At 43.0% G+C, this 12,835-nt stretch overlaps 1 protein-coding gene across 2 annotated transcripts in view; it reads left to right on the forward strand.

The window, feature by feature from the left end:
- The window catches only part of efr3a (EFR3 homolog A), a 289,375-nt gene that overhangs the window by 161,202 nt on the left and 115,338 nt on the right, over window positions 1–12,835 (forward strand). For both annotated transcript variants that reach the window (XM_084139708.1, XM_084139709.1), the window contains exon 8: window positions 6,110–6,250. In XM_084139708.1, coding sequence (XP_083995834.1) covers window positions 6,110–6,250 — 141 coding nt within the window. The remainder of the gene's footprint in view (window positions 1–6,109; window positions 6,251–12,835) is intronic.

The raw sequence follows: 12,835 nt of genomic DNA on the forward strand, positions 1-12,835 counted from the left end.
ATTGCTGAGGATTTTAAACAATTTAATCAATTTTAGATTAAGGCTGTAACGTAACAAAATGTGGAAAAAGTCAAGGGATCTGAATTCTTTCCGAAGACACAGTATGTACAAAGGATGGAGGGAGGAAAGGAAATGTACTCATTTGCTTAGGCAACTCTGTTTTAAACATGTCAAATAAAATAATTCAAGCCACAAAGGAATGTAAGGATGCATTTCTCAAGCCACCATGGGCCATAATAATCCCTAATCCCCTTTACTCCCTGGTGACTCTCTTCCCTCCCTGGCCCCCCATAAGGCGATGCTATTAAACTTTAAAGTCTGCACTCAGGAAAATAACTGGCCTCCAGATCAGGGGAGAAGTATGAAGCCCCCCACTCCCAGTTCAGTCGAAGGTGGGAGATGTGTGCACCTCATGGGGTCGGCTCAGGGTGTAATTTGAGAGAGAGCGAAGCATGTCAAAGCGATTGTGTATGCTGAAATTGGATGCCGGGTCTGGCATCGCGTTTAATGTCACTTCCACTGTCTGTGGCAAACGCCATTTTGTGCACCCTATTTTGTGCCTAAAGATGGAAGAGATTATGAAAAGTCAACAGCTTTCTCCTTGTCACATCTCGTGTCCGGGTCCAAGGATAAGGAAAGGATCTTTTTCTTTTGGAAAGAAGGCTCAGCCCACCAAAACCCTGCCAGCATAGGGTGAAGGACATCTGATTTAATTTAATGGTCTTCGTGGTGCCAGAGTGTGACCTGAATGCAAAGTGGCTAGTGTCATATAGACTCTGAGCCACGCCGGTGTGCGATATGAAGGCTGAGAAGAAATGAGCTGCACAAGGAGACATTGATATGATCTCCGCTGCGCTACTGTGCCCCACCTGTCAATTTATCACTGCCATTGATTTGCCGCATGTGCTAGGGTCGGGTTAGCTTATATACTGGTATATACTGGATCATCATCATCCACCAAGGGGTCTTGGAGACCTTTTTCTTGAAAAAGGATATTGACAATGCAATCGAAATGACTTCACCCTCATCACCAACAAGGTTAACCCTTTTTGTCCCGTTGCCACATGAACCAAGGTGCGGCTTTCTAGGAAACGACCTCTGTGGAATGGGATGATGTGGAGGGTGATGATAATGGAGATTATGATTATGAGGATGGCAATAGTTAGTGATTGTTACAATGATGGGCATTAGAGGCCACAGAACAGTGGGGTTGCATTACGCTACCTAATAATAGTAAAGCCCCCTTTACTGGCTCAAATAGCCGACAAACCATCCCTGTGTTTGACCAGATACAATGCTATTTTACGGTAAACAAATTGACAACAGACTTTCAGCATGCTTATAGGGAAGGACATTCAACAAGCACAGCACTTACACAAATGACTGATGATTGGCTGAGAGAAATTGATGATACAAATATTTTTTGTTAGACTTCAGTGAGGCTTTTGAAATTATCGATGATAGTCTGCTGCTGGAACATTTTATTTGTTATGGCTTTACACCCCCTGCTATATTGTGGATAAAGAGGTACTTGTCTAACAGAACACAGAGGGTGTTCTTTAATGGAAGCCTCTCCAACATAATCCAGTAGAATCAGGAATTCCCCAGGGCAGCTCTCTAGGCCCCTTACTTTTTTCAATCTTTACTAACGACATGCCACTGGCTTTGAGTAAAGTGACTGCAACACTTAACAAATAGCTGCAGTTAGTTTCAGAATGGCTGGCAAGGAATAAGTTAGTCCTAAATATTTCAAAAACTAAAAGCATTGTATTTGGGACAAATCATTCACTAAACCCTAAAACTAAACTAAATATTGTAATAACTAATGTGGGAATTGAGCCTGTTGAGGTGACTAAACTGCTTGGAGTAACCCTGTATTGTAAACTGTCATTGACAAAACATGTTGATACAGCAGTAGCCAAGATGGGGAGAAGTCTGTCCATAACAAAGTGCTGCTCTGCCTTCTTAACAGAACTATCAACAAGGCACGTCCTACAGGCCTTATTTTTGTCGCACCTGGACTACTGTTCTGTTGTATGGTCAGGTGCCACAAAGAGGGACTTAGGACAGTTGCAATTGGCTCAGAACAGGGCAGCACGGCTGGCCCTTGGATGTACACAGAGAGCTAACATTAATAATATGCATGTCAATCTCTCCTTGTTCAAAGTGGAGGAGAGATTGACTTCATCACTACTTGTGAGAGTTATTGACATGATGAATATACTGAGCTGTCTGTTTGGACTACTGGTACACAGCTCGGACACCCATGCATACCCCTCAAGACATGCCACCAGAGGTCTCTTCACAGTCCCCAAGTCCAGAACAGACTATGGGAGGCAGACAGTACTACATACTGTAGAGCCATGAATACATGGAACTCTATTCCACATCAAGTAACTCATGCAAGCAGTAAAATTAGATTTAATAAACAGATTAAAAAACACCTTATGGAACAGCGGGGACTGTGATGCAACACACACATAGGCACAGACACATGCAGACACACATGATAAAATGCGCACTGAACACACACATACACAAGGATTTTGTTTTGCAGATATGTGTTAGTGGGGTAGGGGCCTGAGGGCACACACTTAATGTGTTGTGAATGTATTGTAATGTTTTCACAATTGTATAACTGCCTTACTTTTGCTGGACCCCAGGAAGAGTAGCTCCTGCCTTGGCAGCAGCTAATGGGGGTCCATAATAAATACAAATACAAATGGTATGTCCATCATAAAACAATTCCATATGTTAGCTTAGTACCCCCCCCCCCCCCCCCCCATCCATTTTTTAAAACTTTTAAATTAATTATATATACCCATTCAATCTTGAAGCATATAACAGTAACTTATAAATGTCTCATGAGCTTAGTTCAATTGTCATACCCCATAATAACCCAAAATATAAGCTTGTTTTACTCTATTGATTTTGATGTCATGAATGGTCAGTATTTGCATCTATAGCTCAGTCTATGAATTAGATTTCTCCAGCCCCATCCCACAGCTGTTTAACAGAACAGTGGCTGCTTTGTTGTTTTTCGAACGTCAGATTACCCGTTTAATGGTCGGCTGCGAGGGAATGGCTCTCTGTCTCAAATTAATTCCTGCTGTTGCGCCGGTCGATTCCTTTTGTAAAAGGTGTCTCACCACTGCTCAAATAAGCGACCTTGTGGACAACCTTGACTGCCGCATGGCTGCTACACAGATATTAGCTAAAAAACTGCTTTCTCTAAATTGTTGAAAATGCATAATCTCTCTCTCTCTCTCTCTCTCTCTCTCTCTCTCTGCCCCTCTCTAACTTGCACTCTCTTTCTGCCCCTATTTATCCCCCCTCCCCTCTCCCTTTCTCTCTCTCTGAGCAATCACCCGTAAGCCTATTGGAGACATTTATCGGCTGGCTTGTTTAATTTTTATTTCTCATTTATTTTCCCTAATTTTGAGGCTTGGTTGGAAAACAATCAATAAGCGTTACATCTTCCATGAACTGCGTGTGGGCTGCAAATAATTGTTTTTCTCTCCCGACTGATGCCCACAGCCTATCTGTGGCCGGGCTTATTGCGGGGAAATGATTGAGGTTTTCATTAATTTGCCAATATCACACACAATAGACAATACATTGTTCAGTACAGACAAACTCATTAGGCTTCACGTAGAAATATTACTTTTTTTTTTTCACTTTCAACTCCACACTATAGGGAAACTCATAGGGAGAATCTCAATTGCATACTCCTCGCGTCCTCTCTCCTCGCCTCCTCCTCAAAACCCATTGGAGGAGGTTGGCTTTCTCATCCAATGGGTTTTGAGAAGGAGGCAAGAACAGAGGATGCGAGGAGAATGCATTTGAGTCCCAAATTGCACCCTATTCCTTAGTGCATATATCTGTTCAAAAGTAGTGCACTATATAGGGTATAGGGTGCCATTTTGGACACAGTCATACATTACATTACAAAAAGTATGTGGACACCTGCTCATCGAACATCTCATTCCATAATCATGGGCATTAATATGGAGTTGGTCCCACCTTTGCTGCTATAACCTTTGCTGCTCCCGAGTGGCGCAGTGCTCTAAGGCACTGCATCGCAGTGCTAGCTGTGCCACTAGAGATCCTGGTTCGAATCCAGGCTCTATCGTAGCCGGCCGCGACCGGGAGACCCATGGGGGGGGCGCACAATTGGCCCAGCGTCGTCCAGGGTAGGGGAGGGAATGGCCGGCAGGGATGTAGCTCAGTTGGTAGAGCATGGCTTTTGCAACGCCAGGGTTGTGGGTTCGATTCCCACAGGGGGGCCAGTATGAAAAAATAAAATAATAATGTATGCACTAATTGTAAGTCGCTCTGGATAAGAGCGTCTGCTAAATGACTTAAATGTAAATAACAGCCTCCACTATTCTGGGAAGGCTTTCCACTAGATGTTGGAACATTGCTGTGGGGACTTGCTTCCATTCAGCCACGAGAGCATTAGTGAGGTTGGGCACTGATGTTCGGCGATTAGGCCTGGCTCACAGTCGGCGTTTCAATTCATGCCAAAGGTATTCGATGGAGTTTAGGTCAGGGCTCTGTGCAGGCCAGTCAAGTTCTTCCACACTGATCTTGACAAACCATTTCTGTATGGACCTTGCTTTGTGCACGGGGGCATTGTCATACTGAAACAGGAAAGGGCCTTCCTCATACTGTTGCCACAAAGTTGGAAGCACAGACTCGTCTAGAATGTCATTGTATGCTGTAGCATTAAGATTTTCCTTCACTGGAACTAAGGGGCCTAGCCCGAAACATGAAAAACAGCCCCGGATCATTATTCCTCCTCCACCAAACTTTACAGTTGGCAATATGCATTAGGGCAGGTAGCGTTCGCCTGGCATCCGCCAAACCCAGATTTGTCCATCCGACTGTCAGGTGGTAAAGCGTGATTCATCACTCCAGAGAACGCGTTCCACTGCTCCAGAGTCCAATAGCAGCGAGCTTTACACCACTCCAGCTGACGCTTCGCATTGCGCATGGTGTTCTTAGGCTCATGAAGCTCCCCACAAACAGTTATTGTGCTGAGGTTGCTACCAGAGGCAATTTGGAATTTGGTAGTGAGTGTTGCAACCGAGGACGGACTATTTTTACACGTTAAGCGCTTCAGCACTCGGTGGTCCCGTTCTGTGAGCCTACCACTTCGCGGCTGATCCGTTGTTGCTCCTAGATGTTTCCACTTCACAATAACAGCACTTACAGTTGACCAGGGCAACTCTAGCAGGGCAGAAATTTTACGAACTGACTTGTTGGAAAGGTGGCATCATGTGATGGTACCATATTGAAAGTCACTGAGCTCTTCAGTAAGGCCATTCTACTGCCAATGTTTGTCTATGGAAATTGCTTGGCTGTCTGCTCCATATTATACACCTGTCAGCAACCGGTGTTGCTGAAATAGCCAAATCCACTAATTTGAAGGGGTGTCTACATACTTTTGTATATATAGTGTATATAAGAAAGATGAGGAAACATTTAATTTTGTGGAAATGTATTTAACCCTTTATGTTTGGTACTAAACAGTTCCACATACTTAGATATATATATATATATATATATATATATAGTGTAGTTGTGTAAATCATCATAAAGATGCGGATTAACTTGTGTGTGCCTCTCTCTCCCGCTCTCTCTCGTGCGCGCACACACTTTCTCTCAAACACACACTCATAAGTTGATTGAACGCTATTAGCGCGCACCGCTAACTAGCTAGCCATTTCACATCAGACACACACACACAGATTATTTACAGATTTATCGCTGATGAGACTTACTCTAGACCTGCACTCTCTCTCATTGATTTCTTCTATTTTCTCTGATGGACTGATTTTGTCTCCCGTCAACCCCCCTCCCCCCTCTCTCTCGCTCGCTGCAACGTCATAACTGCCGGACCAAAACAGCTGAGGAGTTTATCCTTCACGATTCACTTTCTTATTCAATATCTGTTGAGATACTGGTACTAATGTTACTGGTACTCATGCATTTTTATTTCAAGGCAATAAATATTTTATGTTTGAGTGCACCACCTTGCATTGCGCTTATCTGTGGTAAGATAACAGCGATTTTGATCTATTCTCTCTCTCTCTCCTTCTCTCAGGGTGGGCCCACCTGGCACGCCTTCGAGGACAGAGCAGGAAGGCGAGGAGAACCCAGCGGCCCTGGCCGAGAGCTGCTTCAGAGAGCTGCTGGGAAGAGCAGCCTACGGCAACATGAACAACGCTGTCCGCCCTGTACTAGTGTAAGTACTAGTGTGACCAGGCTGTGCAGGCTTCACATTAGAGGAGGCGGTGGCTGGCTATATAGGAGGATGGGCTCCGCCCACCAGCGATCACTGCCACACACGCACAGACATGGACACAGACACACATTGACTCTGACCGGGGTGGTCTCATTAGGTCTAGTCACGTAGTGTAAGAGGAGGAAAGGGACAAGAAGGTCATTTTAAGATTGATGTAGAATATGGCAAACGACATGCAAGGTGCATTCAAAATAGCAACCGCATCTTCCTTTTTCACTATTGGGTTGAAAACATGAACCATAGCTGGTCTCTCTTGAAAAATATATCTTCAACATCAATTAGATCGATTGATCCAATACCTACTGAGGTGAAGTTCTACCAACCAAGACTAATAGTCTGACTGGATTCAAGTCACACGGTCACCCACTCTCACAGACCTCTGTGACTCTGAATCTAATTCACACTTTCTTATTGGCTGTGCTTCCCTCCACTGGGCACAAGGTCACACATTACCTAGTTATTGTCTGAATGGCATGGGGGGGGGGGGGGGGGGTGAGATGGTGGTCATTTTTCAGTCTCAAATCCACAGCCTCACAGGGGCCTGTCTGGGGGAGCTGGAATGATATTTCTTCTCTCTGTAACACACACACATACACACTTCTCTCTCGTCTCTCCCTCTCGCTGTCTTTCTCTTTACCTCTCTCGCTTTCTCTTAAATCACACACCCAAACTTAGCAGTGGAGTGTGCAGAGCTTTCCGCTGGGCTCAGGATGTCGTTTCACCCCCCTGTGCGTTGCTAATTCAAATCCAGTTGGTTTTGCAGGAGGTGGTGACAGATTGAAAAGCGTGTCGCCAAGTGTTGCTTCATAACACTCATTATTATTATTATCGTCTTCAAGGTGCTATTAATATTGTATTTTAGTTGAATATTTAGTTGAAGAGGCAGAGAGACATTATGGTGTTGTTGTAAACAGACGGAAGCCACTCCTCAGTAAAAGGCACATGACAGCCCGCTTGGAGTTAAAGACTCTCAGACCATGAGAAACAAGAATCTCTAGTCTGATGAAACCAAGATTGAACTCGTTGGCCTGAATGCCAAGCGTCACATCTGGAGGAAACCTGACACCATCCCTACGGTGAAGCATGGTGGTGGCGGCAGCATGCTGTGGGGATGTTTTTCAGCGGCAGGGACTGGGAGACTAGTCAGGATCGAGGCAAAGATGAATGGAGCAAAATACAGAGAGATCCTTGATGAAAACCTGCTCCAGAGTGCGCAGGACCTCAGACTGGGGCGAAGGTTCACCTTCCAACAGGACAACGACCCTAAACACACAGCCAAGACAACGCAGGAGTGGCTTCAAATCAAATCAAATGTTATTGGCCACATGCGCCGAATACAACAGGTGCAGACATTACAGTGAAATGCTTACTTACAGCCCTTAACCAACAGTGCATTTGTTTTTTAATAAAAAAGTAAAATAAAACAACAACAAAAAAGTGTTGAGAAAAAAAGAGCAGAAGTAAAATAAAATAACAGTAGGGAGGCTAAATATACACGGGGGTACCGGTGCAGAGTCAATGTGCGGGGGCACCGGCTAGTTGAGGTAGTTGAAGTAATATGTACATGTGGGTAGAGTTAAAGTGACTATGCATAAATAATTAACAGAGTAGCAGCAGCGTAAAAAGATGGGGTGGGGGGACAGTGCAAATAGTCCGGGTAGCCATGATTAGCTGTTCAGGAGTCTTATGGCTTGGGGGTAGAAGCTGTTGAGAAGTCTTTTGGACCTAGACATGGCACTCCGGTACCGCTTGCCGTGCGGTAGCAGAGAGAACAGTCTATGACTAGGGTGGCTGGAGTCTTTGACAATTTTGAGGGCCTTCCTCTGACACCGCCATAGAGGTCCTGGATTGCAGGAAGCTTGGCTCAGTCCTCTTTTTTTTCCTGTAGACCACAATCATCTCCTTTGTCTTGGTCACGTTGAGGGAGAGGTTGTTATCCTGGCACCACACGGCCAGGTCTCTGACCTCCTCCCTATAGGCTGTCTCATCGTTGTCGGTGATCAGGTCTACCACTGTTGTGTCGTCGGCAAACTTAATGGTGGAGTTGGAGTCGTGCCTGGCCATGCAGTCATGGGTGAACAGGGAGTACAGGAGGGGACTGAGCACGCACCCCTGAGGGGCCCCCGTGTTGAGGATCAGTGTGGCAGATGTGTTGTTACCTACCCTTACCACCTGGTGTCGGCCCGTCAGGAAGTCCAGGATCCAGTTGCAGAGGGAGGTGTTTAGTCATATTATTGTCACATAGGTGCAGTGAAATGTTGTCGTTTGTATTTTTTATTTAAGGAAATCTTCTCAATCCAAACCTACCAAACAGGTCTCCCCCACCCACATTCCCCCCGCCAAGGGAAATCTCAGAAAGCTTTGTGTTTTGTTACTGTCCTATCTTTAAGACATTGCTTCACACCACCTCCATTCCCTCATCACGAGTCAAGATTCATCTTCTCTTCTTCCCCACCTCCGCTTTTATGAAGAGGAGAGACACGCACACACGTTTGTGTGATATTTTAATGAATCACCTGTCAAAGTAATTAGCTTGTTAGATGCTTTTTATGTGCAGATTTGTATCTGGATATCAGTCAGGGGAGTTTGAGTTGGTACATTCAGCTATAGGGAGTATAGGAGTCCATTTGGAATTCAGGACCTTTTTTTCCCACTTGAAGCACATGGCTAGAGGTTTGGGTTTGTTTCTGGACATAAGGACAAGGGCCTATGACTCTCCATCCCCAGAGTCTTTCGGCTGCTCTACTCAAATAGTTTCTACGTTGGCTCCCGCGGTGTCGGATCTGATTCCAGGTCAAACGCTTACCATGGGCAGTCCGCCAACAAGGGTCAGCTGTAGCCATGTCGCCACCACACACACACCAGGGTTTCCGTTAGCTGGTAAATGATGGCTTTTTGGACCCCATGTTATACATTTTTTGCAGATAAAGACAATTGTTGCTGGTCAAATTGTCAGGGAGAAAAAAATTATCCATTGCAAAATAATGCTTTTTATTCATTGATGGAAATACCAGTCGATGTGCTCCAACTTCAAAGGCAAATATACTTCATAGGGTAGTAAATCCTCAAGCTGCTTGGAAATGAGCTGTAGGATGGGACTAATAACAACAACTAATAACAACAAGATAACTAGTGTAAGACATGCTGTGTCCATAATAAGTATATAGGTTATATATTGTGAGCTTTTGTGAAAGAGCACAGTTAGAAAGATATGGCATATAGAAGCATACCAGATGGACATCATGAAAATGATTGGAGGAAGTTCAGGAGTAAAAACAAAAAATATATAATTATTGACTGTGTCCATAAAATGTATATAGTATGCATAAGCATGAAGTAGAGGCCTACGCATTGTTGTTCACTAGTTTACTCCAATTAGGGAAGGGATGGTGGGGTTGGAAAGTAATAAAGGGAAATATATATTTTTAAAGGGTATGTATGTATGTATGTATGTATGTATGTATGTATGTATGTATGTATGTATGTATGTATGTATGTATGTATGTATGTATGTATGTATGTATGTATGTATGTATGTATGTATGTATGTATGTATGTATGTATGTATGTATGTATGTATGTATGTATGTATATATGTATGTATGTATGTATATATGTATATGTATATATATATATATATATATTCAAATTAGTTATCAATAAGCCACGTATATCGCACATCCCACGAGTCACGACCCCACGATAGTTCAAATGACAATAAATATAACATTTATAAGCATCATCCAGTAGAACTCTGCTTTCACAGGAGCATTGTAAAATAAGCTTTCTCTCAATAAACCAGCCTTAACGTATTTTGTTTATTTACATATCAAATTTGATTGTCCAACATCAGTTTTATAATTTCTTCATTTTGTGGCCACCTAGAGTGTCCTCTTTCCACTGCTGTGGTGATGAATCGCAGCGGGAGTGGGGCGGACCGGGCCGGTCGTGGCTAGAAGGTATCCAGCTTTTGTCAAATTAATGTCAAAAGTATATATTTTTTGCATTTTAACTAACTATTTTCCTAACCTTAACCTGCTTTGTTAATTCTCCTAACCTGCTGCGTAAGTTCTCCTAACCTGCTGTGACCGGTGTAGATTGCCTCTGTGTTGTGTTTTGATCGGCTTAAATATGACCATATGCCCTTATGGACCAACTCCTCTCTTCCACATGGATACAGGTGACAGGGCTAAGAATAACAATTGTCTCCTTAGATAACAATACAATATAGTGCAGTGTACAGTATAAAATGTATAATGCAATGTACAGTATAGTTGGTCCTAGGCTAGCCAACCTTCATAAATGACAGCCGGGCGTTACGTACAATTAGAACATGACGTGCACTTGCAAACTAACAGTAAAATATTGTCATAAGTATCATAACAAACAAAAACACATTACATACCTGATAAAGAAACAAACAACATCCATAAATGAAGTGTTGTGCTGCTCTTATGCACCAATTTATGCCCTTATGCACCAACTAAAGTACAAATTAACAACAGGGGACATGAATAGCCATGCTAGCCCAATGACAACATTGAAAGTACATTAGCTAGCTAGCATGTTCAGCATTCACAAATCAACAGATGGAAAGTTCAGAAATGCATAAATATCACAATATACTGGTAGAAGACCATACTATTACGTCAGTGAAAATGTACACTCAATATCTGTGTTTAAACATATAGGATTGATTAGTATATTCATGGTAAAAACTTTCAGTAACCTACCTCTTCCACATGGATACAGTAGACAGGGAATAGGTAGGGGGGGAGGGGATGTTTATGAGGGGGCATGCAGAAGGAGAAGGAAGTGTACCACATTAAAAATGGTACTTATAACAACAAAATGAATGTACAGTCATATCAGGCATGGGAACTATTCAGATGTTGTGTAGTTATACAACATGAAGTGCAACACTTGTTACACTGCTACGAAAAGTCAAATCTGATATTGATATGACAAAAGCTGGATCCCTTCTAGCCATGATCAGCCAGCCCTGGTGTTCGTAGACGGCCATGTTTTGTTGTTTATTAGGCCTAATTAAAATGTTCATGCCTAGGCTAAATTACATGAGAGAGACCTAGATTGTATTTGAAAACAGCTGTTATTTATTAGTAAACATTTTCATACAGGTCGCTTGCAAATTATATTATAAAAATATTATATTTTGAAGTGATGTTTTATTACTGTGTAGGCAACCTGTTCTTTATTTTTAATTTTTTTAATGATATTCATTTATGATTTATATACTGAACAAAAATATAAAAGCAACATGAAACAATTTCAAAGATTTGACTGAGTTACAGTTCAGAAATCAGTCAATTGAAATAAATTAATTAGGCCCTAATCTCTGGATTTCACATGACTGGGAATACAGATATGCATCTGTTGGTCACAGATGCCCAAAAAAAAGGTAGAGGTGTGGATCAGAAAACCAGTCAGTGTCTGGTGTGACCACCATTTGCCTCATGCAGCGCGAAACATCTTGTTCGAATAGAGTTGATCAGGCTGTTGATTGTGGCCTGTGGAATGTTGTCCCACTCCTCTTCAGAGGCTGTGCGAAGTTGCTGGATATTGGTGGGAACTGGAACGTGCTGTTGTACAGAACGATCCGGAACATCCCAAATATGCTCAAAGAGTGACATCAGCTGAGTATGCAGGCCATGGAAGAACTGGGACATTTTCAGCTTTTAAGAATTGTGTACAGATCCTTGCGTCATGGGGCCATGCATTATCGTGCTGAAACATGAGGTGATGGTGGCGGATGAATGGCATGACAATGGGCCTCAGAATCTTGTCACGGTATCTCTGTGCATTGAAATTTCCATCGGTAAAATGCAATTGTGTCCTTTGCTTATGCCTGCCCATACCATAACCCCACCCCTACCATGGAGCACTCTGTTCACAACGTTGATTTCAGCAAACCACTCGCCCACACAACGCCATACACGTGGTCAGCGGTTGTGAGGCCGGTTGGATGTACTGCCAAATTCTCTAAAACAATGTTGGAGGCGGCTTATGGTAGAGAAATTCACATTCACTTTTCTGGCAACAGCTCTGGTGGACATTCCTGCAGTCAGCATGCCAATTGCACACTTCCTCAAAACTTGAAACATCTGTGACATTGTGTTGTGTGACAAGACTGCACATTTTAGTGGCCTTTTATTGTCTCCAGCACAAGGTGAACCTGTGTAATGATAATGCTGTTTAATCAGCTTCTTGATATGCCACCCCTGTCAGGTGGATGGATTATCTTAGCGAAGGAGAAATGCTCACTAACGGAATGTAAACTAATTTGTGCACAACATTTGAGAGAAATAAGCTTTTTGTGCATATGGAACATTTCTGGGATGTTTTATTTCAGCTCATGTAAAGTGTTGGGACCAACACTTTACATGTTGCGTTTATATTTTTGTTTAGTGTAGCAGGGATGAAGACACAACGGGCAATGTTTTGCTTTTCAATAAAACCTGTCATGTTGGTATAAGAACATCGTTCTACTTTATTACAACTTTACAG

This window comes from Coregonus lavaretus (assembly GCF_964263955.1).
Source record: "Coregonus lavaretus genome assembly, chromosome: 23".
Taxonomy (NCBI): Eukaryota; Metazoa; Chordata; class Actinopteri; order Salmoniformes; family Salmonidae; genus Coregonus; species Coregonus lavaretus.